The following is a 25713-nucleotide window of genomic DNA, read 5'->3' as shown; positions in this document are numbered from 1 at the left end:
GCGAAGCATGTGCTTAATGAAATTCCGAAGCACGATGTTTTCAAGGTGGTTTATACTAATTTTTATTAGGAAATACCATACAACGAGAAAACGTGAACGAGAATTGAGGCTGCTCAGTTTTTTTAAGTAAAACAGTAAAGTGTTATACTGGATATCAAAAATGAATGAATATGGATATCAGACAATATTACCTTCTTTGTTATAATACAAACCGAATTGATTTCCCAGCAGAAATCAACAAAAAATAATTATAAAAAGTGGACCAATATCCAAGAAAGGCATCATTATCAATTATTATTGATAATATTTTGGCTGCACTTTAAAAAACTCAAACCAATGAAAGAGATAAATAATATGTATTCAAAAAATACACCTCCTTATATGAAACAGTTCGTTCCTTTGAATGATTGAAATAATAGGACAGATCAATTTCTTCAATACATGTTTGTAAGTCTTGGCAACAGAAAAACACTTTTTCCCCACCAGAACAAAAGTGCCGTCTCTCGAGGCGTATTTCGCTAACCAAGTTAGCATTATCAGGAGATGACTTCAAGTCTAGAGAAGAGAATAATTCTAGTCTACCACGGGAATAACCAAATTACAAATTTGGAGCTGAAAACTCCAAATATCGTCTCACTTTGGTGATTGAGAAAAACTATTCAGATTAGCTTCTATAATTGAATGGAACTGGCCGATACTTGATGAACATTCATATTAAAACTAATCAGTACAGTTTATTGTATGATTTTCACTATAAAGGGTTTTACAAAAAACGCGACACGTGTTTCGATATACAATAGCCTCCTCAAGCTCTTGAGTAAACACATGTCGCGGTTTTTGTAAAACCCTTCATAGTGAAAATCATACAATGAAACTGTATTAATTAGCCCAGATTAGCTTCTATTCCTTGGCAGTAGGGAATAAGGTTTCCATAAATTCAGGGCTTCTCATTCCCCCACAACGAAGATTCGATATCACTCTTAGGGTAGGCAAAAATCGCCCTCCCGTTAATAACATGGAAGTGAGGCGATAATGCAAGTAAAGGGGTTGCGCTATACCGATAGATATGAACTGAGAGCACCTGTGCTGAACAGTTTCTTTATTGATAATACCAAGACAGAAAAAATCAGGTGGAAAATCAGGGAGTAGTTGGATCGATAACAAGTGTCAACATTTAAGATCAGCCATGAAGAACTAACAACAATAAAATAGATAATGCAGTCAAGATTCTACCTGCAATCAAGTGGGAAGAATATGTGCAGAAAATCTAAGACTTCCTCCAGAAGTGGGTATTTTTAATGATGATTGTTCGAGATCCCATTGCATCGATAAGAAGGGACTCAGAATGAAGGTGCATCAAACCTTTGGAACCACTTCAGACAAGAAAAAAACACCGCTGATAGTGCACTACATTAAGTTCTCTCACCGGTATGGACTAGCCAAGATTCATATGAACGATATTCCATTTTGCTCCGACCGACCACCATTTCCAAAGATTTAGCCAACCTCAATTTATCAAGATTTCTGAAATTCAACTACTACAATAAACTTCTCTTTCATAACTCATGGTAATTTGTCAAGTTACTGGAAGTAATTAAAATCACAAAACCAGATTGAATAATCATTTATTACAAAGTTTATCATTTCTTAGGGGCAGCACTTTATATCATTCAGAGAAAGATATCCAAAAACGAGGATATGGAAGCCCGAATACCAATCAGAGTAACTGTAGCAAACCAATACATGGAATGGTTTGAAACGTTGAAAATTAAAGAAGCCCACAAAGATCTCCTAGTCAGGTTTGGTTAGGTTAGTATGAAGTAATAGAGACAAAGAAGTGGACGGCTTTATGTAGCACTCAACATCATGGGATATTCTATATCATTCATGAAATCGAGGAAATTTCTAAATAAATTACTGTTCTTTACCATTATGGTGAAGCAGTTCGATAACAAGAACTTCTGTTTACAGAAAAACAGCATACATGGAACAATACCTAAATTATGAAACCAATCAAAACCATCCTACCCAGAAAGGGATTGTTAAGATCCTAAAAGATCTCCAACAGGCTGGTGGAACAAATATTAACCGGAAGGCAACATGTCAAAGAGTTGTTCGAAATGATAAGAAGCATTTGGTCTGAATACAATATTATAACCTGTTTCAGAAGCAGTCTAACAAAAACTTAGCTACACTGTATGCAGGAAAAGACCCCAATAATTGCATTTAGGGCACGTCATGTGAATATGTAAATGGCGGTTAAAATTGTATGTTGGCGGTACAAAAAACATTCATACTTGAATCCACCGACACAACATTATGTCGTCAAAAGTTGCAATTATCTACTAGGAAGGAATACTGGTTCGAAGGATAGTTCTTAAGTATACCTATGTTGAGCGAGGAAGCATTCAACTAGGCTAGATTCGAGATATGCAACACATGGAAACCTCTAAACAAGCGGGAGATAAGTTCAGTGCAATGAACCGAAAAACCGAAGTGATTTTAACTAGTCTCGACGTGAAAAACTAATGCTGGTATATTTTGATTCAGTAAAGGTCCACCATTCTAGCTTGAACTGTGAGATTGGAAGACCAGTTGGAATCTCTGTTTTTCTGTCTCAGTTTCAAAGTGACAATTTCATTCTTCTACGCTTCTCAGAGTCCGATCTCTAGGCCAGTAAAGCAAATCAACTACTTAAATAATACATATTTAGTACTTTACTTTCCGACTAAGGCAAAACTTTGTGAAAATATGGTATTACCTAAAATGTTTCTATTTTAACGAATTTTGGCAATTGACAGAGTATATAGTTATTTTTTCCACACTTTCAATGTGCTAACAATATTATTTTTATTATATATATGTAGGTTCAATCATCAGGTATGTACATTGGAAGTAAGGTTCGTATACATAGAGAGAGAAGTTATATTTCCAATTCAATTCAGTCAAAGGGGAAATTTGACCAACAGTTTTAACTAAAGGCTTCAGAGAACTATATTTACGAGTATACACAGCTGGGCCTACTCATTTCCAATTAACATTTAACTAGTAAAGCACTTTTCCAGATGGTGTCCATTCAAATTGATTAGGGACTGATGATCAGACCAATTTCAGCTTGCAAATTAATGTGGTTGAAATTAATACCCCCATTCAGAGAGAGAATTGCGAAATGCGTAAATGGATGGTTACGACAAATGGTTGTGTGTGCATTGAAGCAGATCATTTGAATATACTTGTGCATATTTATCTTTTTTCTTCGCACAGACAGCAATAATTATGTAGTTTGAAAAAAAAGGTACATATTTTTTCCTTATTTCGATAATATGACTAAAGGGATCATATCTTTAACAAAGGGAAAATATACAGTAATTTTGTTTAAAACGTGTACAACTCTACGAAAAACATTACCGCGCAAAACTACTATTGCGAACCAATCTCAGTACATATATCGAGAATCATTTCTTCCACAGTGAAAAATACATCTCCGTAAGAATAATTAGCACAAGATATAACCTAACTAATAACTCAACCTAAAACGCCAAACTACTTCAGTGCGGAGTTATTACTTCTTCCAATGAAGGACGTGTACCTGGTCTGAAAGTACGTTTCATATCGGAAATGGAAAACTTTTTTAAGGAGCAATTGGTAAACTATATATAGGTTAATATCGTCAGATGTTGATTCAGATAAATCACTCAAATTGAAAGAATACGGCACATCTTACAGTTAAAAATTGAAATTCCATCAATCTGAGGATAATGAAGGATAATGCAGTCTTATCATATCTAAAAGAATCGAATATCTGAAAGATCTTCTATAAATAAATAAACTTATGTGGTGAAGTAGTCGAAGAGTACATTGATTTCACAGAACATAGTAAAGGATAGAATTGCTCCCAGTTCGCTATTTGTTTTTATAAGCAGCATGAGGGTATAACAATGGGTAACCCAGTGTATCCCTTCATGGTAATCCGTTCATGAGCAGATTTGAAATTGAAGCAAGAGAAGATTTTTACCTTTCACAAACTTGGATTCGATTCGACACGAATTTATTTATTTATTTCTTATCAAAAGCACCATAACAGTATGGCACAAAATGTGAAACAAAGATAAATATATAGATGGTAGATGCTTCTAGATGGTAGATGCTGGTCCTACCTGGCATCACCCGGTGAGATACCATCGTAACGGCTTAAACAGCGTGAAGTTGCTTTCGTGCTAACGTTTCGTTGCTATGCCGCTGTTTCCGGTTTCAAGGGTGGGGAAGTAAGGAAAAATGCATGATGGCGCTCCTAGGGTCAAAATACTCCGAAGGTCCCGGATCTCCAGGCGGGAGCTGATTAAAGGGCATCATCCTGCAGACGTCATTCGAAAACCACTAGCCCACTAGCTTCGATAAGTTTGTTGAGGGTTGAAATGGATACCAATATGTCTTTGCGCTGGAATTGTGAGGGCTGCTTTTCGGAAGTTTGGAAAACTGTTCCAAACCAGACAACTGTACACACCTCAGCAACTGTTGTTGCTTTATAAAGCTCATATAAGACCTTCTCTGGAGTATTGTTCTCACGTATGGAGCTCTACCCCCAAACATACCCTGAAATTGCTGGATTCCATCCAGAAAAGAGTCATCCGCCTGATTGGAGACGCCAACATCACGTGCAGCCTTGATAGCCTGGAACATCGAAGGAAGGTTGGAGTTTTGTCTCTGTTCTATAGCCTCTTTCACGAGAAATATTCAAGTGACTTGGCACATTTGATTTCACCAAGAGTGGTACACATCAGAAATACGCGACGGACTGTGGCTGCTCATCATTTTGAGGTTGAACTCAGTACACCTGGAACTTCACTGTTTGAGAACTCTCATCTGGAAAACTGGGTTTATGCGGAATAAACTTCCTGAGAACGTTTTTTCAAATGAATTTAATCTCCAGTGATTCAAGTTCAATGTGAATCGCTACAGGCACCCCTCTGAGAGCGCCTTAAGAATTTTTCTGTACCGTTTGTGTTCTGTCCATAAAAAAATGATGTGTATATATCAAATAAAACACTCAAGTCCACAATGACAGTAAAGAAACAGCTGAATTAAATTTTAAAAATCTGCAACCTGTATGGTATTTTCTTTCCCTCCATTGTGCATGATTTTGGTCATAGTAATAGGGGAGCCCAAGCGGGGATTTTGGGATCTACTAAAGCGCGGCAGGTTAATATACAGGGGGATACCTTGTACCCGGTTAAGTACCTCCACCAAATATGAGCCCCATATAAAAGGCCGCCAGTAAGGGATAAAGGATCACATAAGTAAAAAAAAATGATCATCAAAAATTCTCGAGCGCGTCAGATTGAGGTAGGGTGAGTTAATTAATTGCTAAAAAGTGTATATTCCAGTAATCTGCCAATTTGTCGATAACGTTTAATGCGTGCAGATGTGTGATACCTATATTTCCCTCTCCAAGTTTCTATTCTCTATTCACTTCTTTACTACTACTATCTATTACTTTCTCACTCCATCCCCACTCTGAATTATGTTGCCATGACGCCATCACAGCTGATCATAGAGACTCGCTCGTGATGAAGACGAAGATGATGATTAATTAATCAATTAATTGATGGATGTAGCCGTTACTACGTGGTAGGAAATAATAATGAAGAAAAGAGAAATTCAACTTTCTATGTTTTTTACCACTTTTATTTGTAGCTAACGTTATTACAGTTTCGTCCTATAAGGACATTTTCAAACTTATATATTGTATAAGTTTGAATATATTGTATAAGTCCTATAAGGACATTTTCAAACTTATACAATATATAAGTTTGAAAATGTCCTTATAGGACGAAACTGCAGTAACTTTAGTAACAAATAAAAGTGGTAAAAAAAAGTAATTTCTCTCTTTTCATTAATTAATCCATTGATTATAAAAAATTGAATTTTTTTGAGCATTTTTTTACAAATATTTGTTTTATAAATAAAAGTATTCTACTTAGAAAAACATACATTCATTTATTTGCATGCTATTTCCTGAGCTTTTCAAATAACTGAGTTCAATGACTTGAAAAAAAATTTTTAAAAATATTGTTTTTGTCATATCAAGCGAATCCCACTAGATAATCGTCAGATTATGAGACAGCACGTCTAAAACATAAAGATGAACCATATATATCTTAATCTAACGCGCTTGAGTATTTCAAAATGGTGATTTTTTTTTGCACATTATAATAATGGCCGCGAGTTTGCGTCAGATCGAAATCGTCAGAATGAGAGCTTTTTTTGTTGCACTCAACACCTCCTTAGGAAATCTGATGTGCTCGATTAAATTTTTTTCTTTTCACTCTTAACCCTTACGTACAACCACCCACATAATGCAAACGATCAGATTAATATACCAACATTATTAAAAATACGTAGGACATTGATGCTATCAATATCTGACGCACTCGGGTATGTCCATGCAACAGTATTTTTTTAAATATTTAAAAATCTATAGCTGCTTTCCCCACCGATGAAAAGGTATATATTAAATAACATTTTTTTCTTCTTATCATCTAAGCTTGCAACCTAATATGTCTCAATGACGCTCGAGTAAATCCCCATTTTGCATCGTGGGATCTCCTGCTATAGCATGCACCCGGCCAAATTGTCCCCCGTCCTGCTAACCCCACTTCAAAGTATGTTTAGACATCTCCAGGTCGTCTACTTAAGGTCTCCGCCAGGGGGAAGGGTATCTGAGGGTTACCAGAGATGTAGGTCATGAAGGCTTTCTTGCGATAGACTGATTTTCATTATGTTTGGCGAAGAATTCAGTCGGACCGTACTATTTGGGAAGGACTTCCTAAAATTTAGGCGACCTATGAGGGGCTGATACGACATGACGCGAATAAGACTAAGGCCGAACTTGAAAATAACGGAGAGTTATTTTCAACTACATTTTCATGTCCATATGTTTCTTCATATGTTTGTACACAAGCAACATCCAATCGTCACATCTGTGAGGATTTCGATAAAAAATATGTTGGTCAAACTGAGCGGACTATATAAGCCCGCTACAAGGAACATTTTTCACATATTCGATTCAATAGACCAGAGAAGTCTAGAGTTGCTCAACATGCTATCGAATAAGTGAGGAATGCTTGGAACTGTTAAGACCGGTACATGACAACAAATTTTAAGATCCCTCCAAATGTTTAGAAATGTGGAATGAGTTCAATGAAGGCTGACAAATGCTCCATATCTAACAGCTCATTGCTTTCACTCTTACGTGATTACAGGTGGAAACATACCAAGATTAGGTATCAGTCAGGTAGTAAATAATAATAGGAATAATAACAAAATACTAGGAATTAATTTATTGACTCTTATTATGCGGGGTAATAATTTCAACCAAGTTGTTTTAGTGTGATAATATAAGGCGAGAAGAAAGTCATTACTTTTTTTAGTATACTCACCTTCCATGTTGAGGCCCAACATTGTCTTTGTCAAAGGATGAACTAGCTGTTATGTCTGAGTCTCTGATTGCTCCATTTTCCATACCAAGCGGGGCTATACATTGGGCTGAAACACACGAAGTAAACAAAACATTACATTTGAATCGAATGTACAAAAAACATTCTGGGTTATACGAGACTATGGGGATAGGCGATAAATGAGGAAGTTGATTGTTCATATTGAAATACGCATTTTTAGTATACGTGACCTAAATTCTCCTTCTCAGCATTACCTGATAAGGAAATCTAGAAATCTGCGTGTGGTAAAGCATGACGAACGGGGGACAAACAAATAAGGAACATTGTTGCCAATGACAACTGCACGAAATACTCCAAAAAGTTGAGACAAAATACTTGTATTTTATTCGCAAATTAATGAAAGTTATTGCAAAATCTTCGCACAGCTTACTTAGATCCAGAAACGTTAGGAAACTGCTTAAAGTGAAAAAACTGATGAAAATAATAATGATATCAGATGTCGTTGACTTTTGAGTTTGAAGTGTCTACAAAACAGAATTGTACTGGATGGAGCCTGTAAAGTCGTCAGCAGTTCGGACCCCCTTCTTTACATGGTCCGCGACCATGAGAGAGCAGAAATTGAGGCATTTCTCCAAAGGGCAACGAGGTGATTACAACTTAGTCACCGAGTTGGAACCTGTTCAACAAAAGACCCATACAAGAGCCGCAGATATTACTTTACTCCTGCGGCATCACAAAGATGAACCACTGCATGGGGTCTTCTTCAACAACATTGAAAACCTTTGCTCATCAAAGCACTTGATCTTCGTTTTCCCCAAGTCGAGTGGGCTGGTATTGCACTACGATCCGGGGGATATGGAATCCATCGTTGGGAACGAGAAGTGCCAAATTTATTGGAACTATTCTGAACTAAGCCTGACATAGTTTTTCTCAACCATCAGTGCAAGACGATATTTGTCGTGGAGTTTTCCTGGCGAGATGAATATCGTCTGATGTATAGAGTTCTCATCGAACTCTATACACCACTCTGTCAAGATGGTTGTTCTGATGGGGGACAGGGCCCGATCAGTGCAACCTTAGGTTGAAAATAATAATAATAATAATTTATTTATAATAATAATATGTTTATTGAGTTGAGTTGGTACCTTAAGAATTCAATGTTACTTTGCACGAGTTTCGCTTGTTAGTATTCACAATCGTATTCAGGTGACACCTGTTATAACTCGAAGGCTCGATTCAATTTTTTTTATTTCGAACGAAAGTAATTTTTCTTCTGAAGGAAAATCAGTATATCACATGTAGTATTTTATTAGTTCGAACTTCCATTGTCTGATACGATATTAATTGATTTGAAATCCCTGAAAGATGAAGGACTGCCAATGGGATCGCCTCTTTCACCGGTTATAACAAACATACATATGGAGTGGTTTAAAACTCTGGCTATTGAAGAAGCCCACAAGAAGCCCCAAATCTGGTTGAGATACGTGGACGACACCTTCATAATATGGAACCATGGGAATGCAGAACTAAACACCTTCTTGAAGCACATCAACAACGTAAGTCCTTCCATCACTTTCACAATGGAGAAGAAATTTCACAACGAATTGCCCATCTTAGACGTATTGGTGAAGAGGACCGTTACTAAACGGGAAATATCTGTATACCGAAAATCCACTCACACGGAACAGAATCTGAACCACGAATCCAACCACCATCAACTAAGAGAGGAATCATCAAGGCTCTATTAGACTATGTTTTCGGGCTTTGTAATACAAAGGAAGGTCTCGAGAAGGAACTAGACATCATCAAAACGGAATAGCTGATCCAAAGCGATGGTGGAACAGACTTTGGCTAAAAGACAGCAGGAGCCTCACAAGGAAGAGAAGCCATCACAGCCAGTGCTTGCACTTCCCTACATCAGAGGATTATCAGAAAGGATGAGAAGAATTGGGTTCAAGTATAACATGAGAACCTACTTCAGATCTGGGAACACTATCCATAGCAGCCTCACAAAAACCAGGCCACCAAACGCGGACTGCGATTCCAAGAATTGCATTTACCGGATACCCTGCGAGTGCGGAGAATCATACATCGGAGAAACTAGGAGGCCATTGAATGTTCGCATTGCCAAACATAAGAAACACACACAGCGAGGAAAAACCAGCAAATGTTTGGACTCATCAACATAACACCAAGTGGGCTCAAGCTGAAATCATCCACAAGGAGGAAACCTCGTTTAGGAGAAAATTCAAAGAAGCCGCATATATGTTGTCCAATAACGCATTAAGCCAAGCTATCGTAGAGATACGCAACATATGGAAACCTCTAATCAAGAGGAACACGACCGACCAACTCCCGCCAAACGGTCAACTCCTGCTAAAACCGATGAAGCGGGGAAAAGGAAGAGGGGATAGGTGAAAGCATTTGAACGACCTATATATAGTCAGATCTCAGAGGAATGAGTCTAGTTATCACCCGAAGACGGTAGTGGATACTAATAATCGAAACGTTGTGAAATAACTTGGCTTGGAATCTTTCAATATTTGATTTTCATTCCTTGTTAAGAATTTTTTTTATTTTTTTTATTTTTACCTCGTGTTAATAGTTCAATATTTTGATTTCTTGGTTGTTGTTTGTACTTTATTTCATTGTAATTTCAGTTTCTTTGCTTGATATAATTTTTTTCAGCTAATCTCTTTTCAATTTTTTTGCATATTCTTTCAGAGATTTCAAATCAATTTATATCATATTAGACAATGGAATTCCGAACTTATAAAATACACTACGGAACATTGTCAACCACCTTCAAACAAACGTTATAACACGTGTAGAAAGGGAACAAATTTTAATTCACCTCGATAAGTTACCAAGTAAATTCAAAGTATTTTTCACAAAGAAAAAGATTAATCGATAACTTGTCGTGTCCAATGATTGTGCCTATCAAAAAAAGAACTACGAAATTATACAATCTAAATCGCAGTGTTTTCTTCACTAGTTCACTTTATTTCTCAACATCTTCGACATTATTAATTTTTTTTAACTAACTCATCCGAATATTTCCAGAAGTTTTTAGTACTTTCATTCGTTTTCATTTTATTTTATTCTTCCACTGATTTCAGGTAACACCACTCTCAGACAATGAATGTCCGAATTTGTAACATTGTCAACCACTTTCAAACAAACATTGAGGCGTTGTAGTTATATTTACACAAGTTTTGATTTTGAATAGGTGAAAATGTATGCATTAGTTCCATTCAATTGCAAAAAAATCAATCACAGTGTAATTATACAATCAATCACATTCCACTTCAACGCAGATATTCGTTTCAAAATTGAATAACTGCGAATTACCATTCATTTCATTTTCGAAGTGGTTGTTTATGGAATATGGTTTTAGTGTCAATGAAGTTCGGTAGTTGATTCAAACTCCATTTACAGGACACTTCATAAAACAACCAGAACAGAGGGAATAACTATATACCATTCATTTAACTGTGAATTGGATAACAAAATAATAGGGGATAATGCAAAACAGAACTGATAAATTGTCGTTTCACAGCTTTGGCAAAATGAAAAGGTAAACTATTCGAAAAATTGTTACGCTTGAAAGTACCAGACTGACAGAATGTGATTGATTCTCCTGTGCATACAAAATTTCCGAGTAAAATACAGTCATACAAAAATATGAATAAATACCATCTTCCAATAATAATACTACTTCATCTAACTTTATTCATTAAAATAATTGGACTAGCCATTATGTACTTGTGGAGAACAAAAACAAAAACTAATTCGGAGGCTGGAAAGAAGTGCTCACCTCAATCTAAGGCGGTGGCTGGGGATGAACAGAAATGTCTACCCCAATCAACCGCTTGGAATGAGGCTGGACATAGCAGATCACCTCGTGATGTTTATATTACAACGCCAAGGCGTAAGCGGATTTGCGGCGCTGAGGCCAAAAGGAGAAAGAGAGCGAAAGAGGCAGAAGTGGCAGCAACTATAAGTGCACCCTCTTCCTCCCCCACTCTACCTTCAACAGTAAGGTCACTCCCTGCGGGGGCGCCAAGAGCTCCGCCTTGAATAAAGGCAAGGAACCGGCTGCCCCTGCAGGAAAGCTCCCTCACTTGTGCACCTCCACGAAGGAAACCCCAAGAAGGTTGAAGAAGCCGCGCAACAACAGTAATGTCACTGCACCTTCCAAAACCTTCGCAGAGGCCGTGAGGCACCTCAAGGTTGCCAAAGAGTGTGTGTGTTCGGTGAGTCTTGGCCTACAGCTGTCAATATAAAGGAGATTCTCCTAGTGACCTGTCCACCTTCCTGGAAAGGACAGGATGGACAATGACCTAGGAGGACAACTCCTCGGGAGGATGTACGATGGGTCACATCTTGTCTAAGTGCTGTGGGTCCACACTCACCCTCTCTACTCTACAGATACAGAGATGTACTTGTGGTACACTGTTTGGAACATTTGATGTAGTAATGAATATTACTGGAGTTCTATCCCAACACCAAACCGTTATTTTTAACACCTCAACACGTGTTTAAATCACCAAGTGATCATCTTCGAGAGAAAGATTGAGCTGGAACAAATTTAGAAAAAAACTAAATATCTCTCACAGCTATTTAGAAATCAAATATATGCTTGTGTTAGCTTAAATTTTGTTGAGTACTTACGTACAGACTCAGTTCCGTTGACCTGGACGTCATTATGTACCTACTTATTATGCACTGTTTGAAACCTTTAGTGCAGTAATGAATATTACTGGAATTGTCTCCCAACACCAAACCGTTATTTTCAACACCTCGACACTTGTTTTAATCCCCATGTGACCATCTTCAGGAGGAAGATTGAACTAGCCATCATAATTGGCGGTCTTGACCCCGTTTCACTAGTACTAGTACTAGATTCAGAACTGTGGATTATGCAAGTATTGAATATTTCTTGGTTACTATCACTTCTTACTATTTCTGTCAGATCTTCGTTCAAAAAAATTGAAAAATTTTGATTTTTTTTCAAGAATGAGAGATAATTTGATTTTTCAAGATATTTTTCAAAATGAGTTATTATTGATGTAGTCATTGTTGTGAGAAACCCACGCGAGTGGCAAGCTTCATCAGAGGTTTATACCTACATCCTGACATGCAAACAGCATGACAATTTATCTAATCCAAGTACAAGTATCATCACCCCAGACTGCCTGACTCAACATAAACACGCTTTACGTAATTTACCTTATCCAGGTACAGGTATTAACACACCGAACTACCTGAGTCAATATAAGAAGAAGCTAGCCACTCGCGGCAGCGAAACGTCAGGAACAGATTTCAAAAATTGATGCCCTTCAAACCCGAAAAATAGTGACACTGAGTCCTAAAAACATCCATTCGAAAAAGAGATTCCACAATGTTTTCACCTCTATGTCATTTTATTTTTAGCGATTGTGTTTGATCTAAAGTTTTCTATTACATAATTAACTATTTGACTTTTCAAGCTACCTTGATGTATGACTCAGTCAGCAAAGAAGCACTACGAAAAGGAAACGCCCTCTAAAATGTTGCTTTAAGATATTGAATTGAAGTTATTTTGAGTTATTAAGAATAGAAGCATTACAACTACTCTCGAAGCTGAGGTGGAATAAGCTATAGTAAATTTGTGAATATGAAAATCCGAAATCATTGAATTAATTCACAAATCTAATCAGCAAGATGTAGTGGCAAAATGTACGGTACGTGACCAGAACAGGAACAGGGAAAATAATATAAAGTACCCAAAAGTGATCAAATCAAAATAGTTATTGGGTTACTCTCTGGGAATTGTCCATTCGGAGAACAGCTGACAAAAGTAGGGGTGTGTAAGTAATACCTTAGTTGCAAGCAGTGCAATAAATGGACAAGGGCAGATCATCATGTCATATGCAAAAGTTTAAAAAAAATCTGTTTAAATCTGTTTTTCCGTTAATCAGGAAATGGCAATGGATCATAGGAGGCTAGTAATTTGTGGTCATCCAAAAGTGTGTTCAGGAAAATATGACAAGCATCCAACTACTGACCTGTACAAACTTGTACAGGAAACAAGATTGTTATAATGGGTGTCAGGAAAGAGACGGAGAGGAAAATAAAATCTCATGAGATTGCAGTGTTTTTCGAAGACTCAAAAGAAAAGAACAAGTGAGAGACGGCTCCCAAAAGTCACAAGTACCAAAATTGCCAGTGCGAAATATTTTTTGATCGAAAATATAGGAATAGCACTTAAATTTACAACAAAATTACAGAAATGAGTAGAACATCTTCAAATTTGTATTAGTATATCTATAAACAAAGAAAACGTGAATATATGTTGAAAATCGGCACATATTGAGGAAGTCCGACTAAACTTAAAACAATTACTATTATCACCATTTTAGAATGTATTAATCTCACAATTGGCTTACGTGCCAGGCGGTTTGGATCTTTGATTGTACTAAATTTCAGGAATCGAACTGTCAACAGAAATCCACTTCAGGAGAATCAAAAGTGTTCAGTGAACCTCACACACATTTTCTTTCGGGCAAGTCTACCAGTTCAAAACTTAGATCTTGTTCAGTTAATCTTTGGCGTACTCATTCAATGTCTATATATCTTTTCTTGTTCTCTTCATTAACATTTTCAATTTGTGGTGTTTGATGTTTAAAGACTGCTTTTTTCCAAAATTGTCCTTGTAATTGTCCTGTATTATATATTTCTGCCTAAATTAAGATAACCTTAATGCACGTATTAGATTTCTAGACAGTATAATATAGATATATAATACACTATAGATAATATAGCATAATATAGAAATATTAAAATCTAAAGAAATGAACTTCAAATGTTCAAGCCAGTCTCGGATATACCTACACAGTAGGCCTATCGGAAAACAAGTACTCCCCTGGCTAATACCACAAATGGCGTTGGAATATATCCGACAGGCGTCAGTGCAGGAATCTTCACAGAAAATTTCCTGCATATGCAATTGGCAATACAACTGAAAGAGTCGACCTTCAATTTTGGAACGAGTACATTTGCAGACCGGTTTCGGGCTCCTCAGCCACTCATCAGTGAAAAAATGTTCATGCCAGTCTCGAAGTAGGTTGAATGGACTGACGCCTATCAGAAAACAACTGGCTTGAACATTTAAAGTTCATTTCTTTAGAATTGTTTACTGCCTGTCTTCAAGCATAGCCCACTGACTAATAAGATAGGAATATAGCATAGTATAAACGTGTAAATAGTATAGATAAAAATAGATATAAAATAGATAGATAGTAGATATTTTCAATAAATATAATAGCAATGAACCTGAGCATATAGACCTGAAGAAGGCTAAAAATATTTTTCGAATATCGTAGCAGATAAAGATGCGGTTTAATAAAACACCGCATATAATTTTAGTTTTCAATGTTGGTGGTTTTTATAAAAGCCTAAGTGCGTTTTCTCCCCTAGTTTTCCGTTAAGAAAAGTGATGACGCGTTCAAGATAACGTGCCGTAGCTGGAGGAATGAGATCGACTCCTTCCTCAAAGCATCAACTAGACGTGATAAGACCGCATACTTATTTCCCGGCGCATCAAGCTTCGCTGGGGACCGGAGGCCATGAAAATAAATTGTGATCGGTTACAACAGTTAAGTGTATCCGATAACAGCGCGGCTCCACGGGGGTCTTTTTCCCTTTTCCCACCAGAACAGTTATGTGGCAGCAGTTTACATGTACGTACGGTTTTGTAATGGGAAAATCCGACATCGCCGACGTTACAATTGTATATCCAATGAATCAGACCGAGTTTTTCCTTCATTAAACGAAACACTGTTTATACAGTGCTGCTGTATATACAGTGCTGCTGCCGTCTTTGGAACGGATCTACATGTCAAGATCAAAAATGTTCACATAACTAAGCTTCATTCTCAGTATTTTTTGATAAAAAAAAACAATACTGTGAAGACATCCGCCACTTTTTCTCAAGAGAAAAGGAGGGTCTTGTGATAATTGGGTGTGAAATTAGTCGACAATGAGTCTGAAGAGTGTTTCGAAAAAAGATACATAGGCATAGGAAAATAAAAATTTGAAATGGAGTCTTGACAAATTCATCTCTCCCAACGCAACTATACAGTAGGTTCTGGTTAATGCCTGCCGGAAAACAACTACTTTCTCGGCTTCCTCGGCTAACACCGCGCTGGACATTGAATTATATCCGACAGACATTTATGTAAGATACCTCAGTGTGACTGGGATTCGATTGACTTCAACGTGTACTTGAGCTTGATTCACAAGATGGAGCTGTTATTACTTAATACATCTTTCTCTCAAGAAGGTTTCATACATGCAGTGCAGCCGCTAGGATGTCAATGTCCCACACAAATCGGTACGGCCAATCAGACTTACATCCTTCCTGTTGAAAAAACTTTAGAGGATACTGGATAAACACATCAGGAGGGTGGAATTATATGTATTCCCCCTACATAACCATGCTTATCAAACCGGCATTAAACAACCTTGTAGAGAAAATCGACCAATCCCTTGACAACAAGGAGATTGCGGTTGCTGTATTTCTCGATATTGAAGGAGCATTTGACATTGCACCACCTAAATCTATAGGATCATCTCTGGCTCGAAAATATATAGAATCGACCATAAAAGGAAGGATCTATGCCATGCTCGTAAATAGAACTGCAACTACGTCTCTTCAACCCAAGGCCACTAGGTTCAGAGTCACCAAAGGCTGCCCTCAAGGTGGGGTACTGTCTCCCGTTCTGTGGTCACTCCTGATGGATAGTCTGCTTGATATCTTCGACAGAAGAAAATTAGATCTGCAAGCTTATGCAGATGACCTTATCATCTTGGCAAGGTCCACGTCGGGAAGGGTAGCTTGTAATATCCTCCAAAGAACGATGGACGTCGTTTACAGTTGGTGCCTGCGGAAGCAGATGCCAGTCAACTACAGCAGAACTGATAATTCCCTTCACCAGGAGGAGAAAATTGGACGATCTAACGCTACTTTTCCTCAACGGTGAGGTCATTCCATTTGGAATGGAGGTGAAATATCTTGGCATTGTCCTTGATAAATAACTCACCTGGAACGCTCATTTGGATAAAGTTTTATATAAAGCCAGACTGTCCCTATGGACATGTCGATGGATATGTGGTAAAACTTGGGGTTTAGGTCCCAAATAAATCCATTGGATTTATTTGATGATTGTTAGACCAATGACCACATATGGTGCAATTGCCTGGTGGCCAAAGGCTTTATAGAAAATGGCCCAGGCAAAGCTCTCTGGCTTACAGAGACAGGCTTGTCTGGCCATCGGTGGTGCCATCAGTACCACACCGTCAGCGGCCCATGGAGATCCTTTCAGATCTACCTCCTCTCCACATTTTTCTAGAGAGAGAGGCTAGATGGACTGAATATAACCTGCACATTGCCAATTGCACAAACCAATTTAATGCAGAGTGCAATAGATTGTTGGTTGAGATTGGAAGTCAGCATTCTGAAAATGACCTGGTCAGATGGTAAGAGTACGGCAGAGCCGTACTCTTACCATCTGACCAGAAAGACCACTTACCATACAAACTAATAGGCTTCGTTAAGAAGCTGGGTTTATTTGGTCGAGTGTGAATAGGTGTGAGCCAAAATAAACCCTTGCGTGTTGCGGTGAAGGGTCGAGTAGACCCACTCACTTTGTACCTAACCCACCTCTAACTCAGACACTTTGCTGTTAGGGTCAGATCATTCCTGCACTGATGAGAGGTAATACATTGAAATCGGTCTAGAGGTGATCTACTCGAATATTTTTAGCATGATTCTGCTGCTGAATGAACGGGGAACATATGCGAGACTGACGTCTGTGAGGTATCTTGCATAAATGTCTGTCGGATATAATTCAATATCTAGCGTAGTGTTAGCGGGGAGAGTAGTTTTTTCTGGCCAGCTTTCACTACAGCCTACGGTATAGGTAGTTGGGAGAGATGCATATTTCTAGATTTTCTACTTTATAGAATAATTGATTCTGTCCTCAACTTGTGTTATATCTTTTTGATTGGATATCAGTTGAATTTCTTGTTTTAAATGCATAGTTGTTGTTAATTCATGTATTTATATCAAAATATGAAGGTATTGAGATATACTCCCCGTGTTACACTCAAAATTTCAAGGGACGCATGCATCTACGTTACCTTTATTCAAAATCGTATATACCAAAGCCCTATTCTGTAATCGCTGTAAAATTTCCATAAGATTCTTATTTCGTGAGAATAAAATTGTTGAACAATATTGCAAATGTACAATACTGAATGATTTATTCACAAAAAAATTAAAGACGGATACTTTCATACTCACATGGATCAAAAGCTTCGTCAAATTCCACGAAAAGTAGGAAAATGTACACCAAATGACAGTCTTCATAAAACATCTTCATTCTAGATACTTAGATATCTATGACTCAACAAGTCATAGTTCAGTAGGCGATTATACGTTGGAGGCATCTTTCCTGAAACAAATTATTTTTCTCAAAAAAATGGCTCAAAAAATCTGGTTGAAATCAGTTCAGAAATAGGGATAATTTAATATCACAGGTAACGAATTAATATGTTTATGTCACAAATAAAATTAAAATATTGATATACATTTTTGCCTGAGATTGTCAATTCATCAAATGAATCAAAATAGGAAAAGTTTTCTAACCTAATATATCATTAAACCCAGAGATCATAAATGAAGCAAGTATCATCAGTGATGCTAGTCTGAACTCCTAATACATTGTTGAATTCAATCGCCTTCAAAGCATACGCCTGAATATGAGTAAAAGTGTACATTTTTCCTCATGATGACGTCATCTTGGGATCGATAAAAGACTCAATTCACAAATTACTAAGGTGAAAGATTCTCCCCGAAGCGGTCAGTTGCAAAGCCGAACCTCGACAGCTGAATGAGATTTGCATTCTATCTATCGCTGCAGCTTTCACTGCAAAGCAATTAGTTAGCAATTAGGCGTCAAAGTACAATCCTGCGAAGACAATATCTATGGGATCGACAGCCCTGATATTCACGATTGGGTCTGTCCAAAACTCCCCAAAAGCCTTTGCGAAACATGTCACCGTGAACCAACCTACCCAAGCTAAGGTGTAAGGAATCGTGCCGACAGCTGAATGGCCGCGGGGTGATATGCGGTTAGGAACGATCCCCTTGGGGAAACGGGCGAAACCTCATTGTTCTCAACCTTCCTCTGGTAATGCGGGGCTCTGCCAGAGTGATCAACACTTCACTTGCTACTCGTAGGAACAGACATGAATGAAACAAACACAAAAACAGACACTGAAAAAGCAAAAACCAACCCTGAGGCTCGACAGAAATGCTCACCTCAATCATGGCGGTGGCTAGGAATAAACAGAAATGTCCACCCCAATCTATCACTTGGAATGAGGCTGGACATGGCAGATCACCTCATGATATAATACAAAGGCCAAGGCGTAAGCACATTTGCGGCGCCGAGGCCAAAAAGAGCAAGAGCACTTCCTGCGGCGGGCGCCAAGAGCTCCGCCTTGAATAAAGTCAAGGAACCGGCTGCCCCTGCAGGAAAGCGCCCTTACTTGAGTACTTCCACGGAGGGAATCCCAAGAAGGTTGAAGAAGCCGCGCAACGACAGTAATGTCGCTGCACCTTCCAAAACCTTCACGAAGGCCGCCGTGAGACACCTCAAAGTTGCCAAAGAGAGTGTGTGTTCGGCGAGTCTTGGCTTTCAACTGTCGATATAAAAGAGATGTCTCCTAGTGACCTGTTCACCTTCCTGAAAAGGACAGAATGGACGATGACTTAGGTGGACAACTCCTCGGGAGTACAATGTACAATGAGGATGTACTATGGGTCACATGTGGCCTAAATGATGTGGGAATACACTCACCCTCCCTACTCTACAGATACAGATATAAGGAAAATATATCGAATAACCTACCGCTAAACCCAGGAAGTCTCCTATGAGAAAACACTTCTTCTTTAGCATTTGTAGGCATTGTTAAAAATTACAACAATTCGACTATTCGATTTTCAATTCACGTCTTCTTCATAATATTGATTTTTTCTTCGGATGTGCTTCTACTCAATAAAGTCTAAGAGGAGAAATTTTGCTAAGGTGATATCGTGTATATGAGTTAGAAGAGATATATGAGGTAGATGAGATATATGAGGTGACAAACCATAAAGAGAAGGCATATTTGTGAGATGATTTTTCAATGTCTGGTTGTTTTATTTGACATTATTTTCATAATTAGCCAATTCTAAACCTGGCGAGTGCAAATTTCGAATCGATATAATTTTCTATTAAAAAGAAGAGGTGTTTTCTGGCAGATAAAAAAACCACAGAATTGAAAAAATACTTTTCCAAATTGAAAATTTCGGCAGAAGCAACAATAGGTATATTTTGAATAAAAACATTGGTGTTTGTCCAACCCTTTGAAGAAAATACTATAGCAATCTCGTATTTGTGATTATGCAAGTGATATTGAAGAAATGACGGCTCGTGAAAAAACTTTCAGACTAGATTCATTCCAATCTCTGGAGATAAAAGCATTGTTAATTGCGACTAGGAAGCTTCTTTGAACTAGATATAAATCCTATCCGAGGCGAAAGGTAATGTGATTAGTTATTGTTGTCTCTGTTCGCTATCCCCAAACTTTTGAATTATCTCACAGCAATACTAACTGTCAAGGGATATAAGTTCTATTATTAATTACAAACAACATAGAATTTCGGTAAACAATAATCTACTACTATCAATCTAATTACTTAGAAGGACAACTTAAATCTGAATGTCTACGAACTTCAAATTGATGTGATTTACACTCATTTTATAAAAGCTTTCTACCGTGTTAATATTGATTTACTGCCGGCCAAGTTTCATTTCTTGATATTAAAGCAATAAAGAGTCTGAAATAGACTAGTAGTTATTTAAAAATTAAAAATCAATTAGAACTTGCAATTCTATTGAAATGATATCAGTTATTGAGTTGAAACTAGAGCCTATCAAAGTATTCATGAACCAAAGGTCTAATGAGTGCATTGCTACACGAATGCATTGCTGTACAACAAATGGCAAGCCTGAAAGGGTGGAGATTCCTATGAAAACTCAATTTATGGTATCGACAGAGGCCTTAATCCACGAATATCAAAGATACGTTGAGCCCAGCCATGCATTTGTGGTTCAGCCTAGCACCACTGATGAGACCTTGGCGAGTTGAAACCACGTGGTCCGGTGTTGAATCTCGAATGCTTTGTTTTCGTAATCTCGTTACAACTAGTTAATAGGTTGTATGAGAAGTTGTGTCCGTTTTAATGGCATGTGTTTTTGTAACTCCACATATAAATATTTATTCTACTGTATCGTGGCATATACTGATCGATTGAGAATTTTCTACTCTACATATTTTCATTTTTTGCCTTTTTTCAGCTTATTACTATAAAATTTCGTTAGGCGATTTTCAGCCAAAGCTCTGCCGAAACAGCCCAAAAAATTAACCAGACATTTGGCAATGATGGTCTTAATGAACGCACTGTTCGACGTTGGTTTGCGAAATTTCGTTCCGGAGATTTTAGTCTCAAAGATAAGCTCCGAACAGGTCCACCAACAGTAATCCATGACGGGGATTTGAGGACCCTGTGGTGGTGACTGACCCATTACGAATAATGCCTGTGATGGCGAAAGAACTGGGCGTCAGCTCCCATGCGGTTTGTGATGGTTCAAAACGTATTGGAAAACTCATGAAGCCCGAAAAGTGGGTGCCCCACAATTTGAACGATCGACAGAAATTGTCACATTTCGAGGTTCTTCTTCTTTTTTTTTGCGCAACCAAAACGACCCATTTTTGTATCGGATCGTCACGTTTTAAGAAAAGTGGATCATCTGCGACAACAAAAGACGTTCAGAAGAGTGGTTGGACACTGATGAGCCACCCAGGCACTTCTCGAACGCAAAAACTCACCAAAAAAGACCATGGTTATTGTATGGTGATCAGCGGCTGGTGTGATTCACTATAACTTACTGCATCTGGCCCAGATCATCACAGCAGAGTCCTATTGTGAGAAAATCGTAAATGTACCATAAATTGCGGCGGCAGCAGCCGGCACTGGTTAATAGTTTAATTTTTAATTGCTGCTTGTATTTTATTTCATTGTAATTTCAGTTTTTTTTTGTTTGCTCAATATAATTGTCTAACAGGCCTTCTTACAGGTCACTGTCATTTAAATCATCATATGTAGAGACTCGGACTGTCGGAAAACAGTGTGTGTCTTCTCTGTTTGGAAAATGATGAAACAGCAGAGCATATACTTTGTGCCTGTCCCGCTGAAGACCAAATTAGGTTTTTAGAGTTCGGCAGAGTCGTACTCATACCATCTGACCTGAAAGACCACTCACCATACAAATTAATCGGCTTCGTTAAGAAGTTGGGTTTATTTGGTCGAGTGTGAATAGGTTTGAGCCACAATAAACCCTTTCGGGTTGCGGTGGAGGGTTGAAAAGAAACACTCACTTTGGACCTAACCTAACCTAACTATATTGAATATTATGTGTACTCTATGTGAAAGTTGCTGTAGTAGATTGAATTGTGGCATATACGATATCACTGCCTCTAGGTAGAAATGTGAATTCAACAAACTATTTTTCTCTGAATTTAACAAATGACATGGGATTAAACGCTTAAATGTCGTTTCCTGTAATTGGTACTGTACTTTCACTATGAATATAGCATTGAAAAAAAGGTGTATTTTCATTTCATACTTCCATCATTTTACCATACATTGAATTATTTCTATGAGAGAAGCCACTAACTTCAACTATTCAACCAAGTATTTGAAGTTATGTACTAGAAGTTACTATTTTTCTGATTTGAAAAATAGATCACGTTTCGCTAGCACAGATTTGAAGAAGCTACTGTGTTGGCAAAACATGTTGAAAAAGCTACTGTGAAACATGGCGTGATATATTTTTTTAATAAAGTTTGTGGAGATCAAATCGTGAGAAGTAGTTTATGTAAGAAGTTACTAGTATAATATTATGTCCGAAGTAATGTAGACGAGATTACCGTTGAAACAAAACGATGAATACAAATTATCGTTTGACTAAAAATCCGTACATTCTAAAAATCTTATTGAATCCACTGAAAATGAATGGAATCGAGCTCCACCAACAAAATCACTGACAATGTATTGAAAATTTTTTGAAAATTTTCAACATTATTTATCATCATTTTCAAAGTTATATATAATATCAACTCAAAAAATATCCTAGAATGACAATTTGTGAGGGAGATATGTAAAAGTTTTGTCAAGCATTCACAGCAAGCAGTGATTTCTGTCCACTTCAGTCGGTGAAAACTCTGTGTAAGCCACTTATTTTCCAACTTGCTCTGCATAAGGAGATAATCATTATTTTCAGGGATTCATAGGCATGAGAGCCTTCTGAGCCATAAACGTGAAGCTTTTTTTTCGAAAAATGGGGGATTCCTCCACCTCCTTTCCTTTCCACACTTCCCTCAGCAGGGCATTCGACTGATGCGTCGACCACACGTTAATCCTTACACAAGTTTCGACATCTGAGGGTTGTCGTTCGTAGGGGTGCGACAGCTGGTTAATGGAAAAACAGATTTTTAAACAGATTTTTAAGTTATATTCATATGGAATAAGAAAAAATGCCCTTGACTGGATAGAGTCTTTCACGAGTCAATTTGTTTCACTGAATCATAGATCTGAAAATAGTCATTACAATGTATTTCAAGTTTTGACCATTAGAGAACCTCAAGGATCAGTGTTGGGACCACTATTATTTACATTATATTGTAATGATGTTGGAGCATCGGTTGCTGAGAATACGTGCGTTATGTATGCAGATGACACATCACTTTTAATTTCGGATAAAGACGACACAATTTTGAAAGAAAATTGTAACACGGTGTCACGGTGTCAAGCTTTATTAGTACCGTTTCATCACGAGAAAGAATCTGTCCAAATTTCGAAATTAAAATCAATGAGAATGAAAATATATTTTCTTTATCCGATGAATGTAAATTTTTAGAAGTAACGAACTGGAAGAGTCATTGTAATGAACTTATATTGAAACTAAGTTCTGTTTCGTATCTGATACGAAATCTTAAGCCGATATTAACCACTGAACACTTAGTGAATTATTACTATGCACATATAGAATCTAGAATCAGATATGCTGTTTGTCTTTGGGAAAGGTCTTAATTGGCTCCAAATGTATTTATTGGCTAAAAAAAAGATATACGAATTTTAGCAGGCGTTAATCAGAGAACTTCATGCAGAAATGTATACAAACAATTATTAAAAATTCTAACTTTCCCAAATATTTTCATTTTTGAAATGTGTGTATTCATACACACCAGTAGGTTTCTCTTCAGAGCGAATAAATCTTTCGCCTTTTACTAAAGATTTCCGTGGAGAGGAGCAATAATAATGAGTCTATAATAAAAAAAAAATGAGTGTATAATTAATGTAAATACAAGAACGTGCAATGATTTCACATAAATCCCGCCAAATATAATATAACCGCTAACTCACCTTCTTACTTGGGGCTAAAACTTAATAAAAAACTGCCCGAATCTTTGAAAACTACTGATATAATTCAGGTTTTCAAACCACTCTCGAAAGGTTTTTATTAGATCATAATTTTTATACCATAGATGCATTTCTCAATATTTCATAATTTGTATGTTTGGTATAATTTTACTTCAAGTATTATTTTATGCATGAACATAATGCTATTTGACAAATCCTATAACTATGTAAGTTCTGCGGGATGATGATAAGGCCCAAAGGCTTTTATGTTCATATGTTATTAACAAATAGTGAAAAGAGTGACTTGTCAGCCAGTTAGCCAAGTTCGATAAAAAAATGCGTTTAACAATAATGCGTTCCTTTACAAATATTTTTTTTTCTAATTTCATCATTGACTGATTTTTCTCATTTTTCATATTTTTAAATAAAACATATACATTCAAAATTTAGAGAAGACTAGATAATGTCAGATGAGAATACAGAGTCTCGTTACATAACAATTATATCTAAATGTTGAAGAGAAAAACAAGAATTGTGAAATTGAAGACAAAAACCTCCTTTACTGGTACAACCTATGAATTTCAGATTCATAACAGAGCCCTAAATGATAAATATTTATTCGTACTCACAAAAAATATCCGTGGTTTACAAACCAGCTGAACTATTATTACACAAGAGTAGACAGTTTACATTGATTAAGCAAACGGAAAATAGTTTTTCAGTTGTCAAATGAATAATAAATGTATATAACAACAATTATCTCAAAGCTCATTAGGTACTCTTAACAAGTTATTAATAAAGATGTAGATAAAAATAATTATCTACGAACACGTTTTCTGAAACCCAAAGTAAACCCAAAACACAGTAGAATAATACAACCAGTAGGCTCTCTTACCACGTGATCCACCCGAGTTGCCGGGGACTTTCAACCGCTCTTAGGACGAGATTCAGTGCTGTAGTATCGAAGGATTCGACGGTACCACGGGCATCGGATTAGTTATAATACACGGTCGGAAATTGATATTGTGTTTAGTTTATTCGCTGATGTTACTATTGTCGTTAGTTTTTGTAGTTGGTTATAAGTAACTCACCACAAAATCTTCTATATTTTTTTTTATTTCGTTTTTGTATGAGCGCACGCCTATGGTAAAAGAACAAAATTGACTCCGCACTTCGTTTCGAGGTCACTGGGAACTTTGTAAGTTTGAGAATGAAAGTAATGGGAGTGGAGTTACTGGTTGAACTACAGTTTGTACTTTATATGCCGAAAAATAAACGGAGTTAAAGTTATGATTTTTTTGTTTGTCAACAGAACCGAATGATTTGGTCATTAGTCTCGTTTTCTGGGTGTACTATATGAATAACTCCACGAGCCACTAGGGAGCATTATGAATATTCACTATTCGTTAAGAGCTCAAAATTAAGAATTATTCATATTCCACTTCAAAAGTATTATGAATTCAAAAATGTCAAGTAACAATAATATTTCATAGATTCGTTTAATTTTAGAATTCTTGATGTCATCCCGGGTGTACCTTCGTTCGTTCTTAACATTATCAAGACGTTTCGGCAACATCCCACTTGGAAAGCTTGGGAAGTTTGAAGTTCAGCTACCAAGCAGAGCACATGAATATCGCAAGTGGAATCTTGCCGATAAAGTCAGAAGCGAACGCATATACA

General features: G+C 37.2%; 1 protein-coding gene and 1 pseudogene across 1 annotated transcript in view; one reads left to right on the top strand and one right to left on the bottom strand.

The window, feature by feature from the left end:
- LOC111508761 (discoidin domain-containing receptor 2) overlaps positions 1 to 25713 on the bottom strand; it is a 138311-nt gene that overhangs the window by 79046 nt on the left and 33552 nt on the right. Inside the window, exons 2-3 of the mRNA XM_023164371.2 lie at positions 17806 to 17956; positions 7440 to 7545 (exon numbers count right to left, since the gene is read on the bottom strand). Coding sequence (XP_023020139.2) covers positions 7440 to 7545; positions 17806 to 17884 — 185 coding nt within the window. The 5' untranslated portion in view covers positions 17885 to 17956. The remainder of the gene's footprint in view (positions 1 to 7439; positions 7546 to 17805; positions 17957 to 25713) is intronic.
- Positions 23857 to 23946, top strand: LOC141481301 (U5 spliceosomal RNA; annotated as a pseudogene).

The sequence above is a fragment of the Leptinotarsa decemlineata genome, unplaced genomic scaffold (genome assembly GCF_025532065.1).
Source record: "Leptinotarsa decemlineata unplaced genomic scaffold, Ldec_3_MD MMD2_tig00000133_RagTag_RagTag, whole genome shotgun sequence".
NCBI lineage: Eukaryota > Metazoa > Arthropoda > Insecta > Coleoptera > Chrysomelidae > Leptinotarsa > Leptinotarsa decemlineata.
The sequence above is the reverse complement of the archived record's forward strand: the minus strand, read 5'-3'. Positions and strand labels throughout refer to the sequence as shown.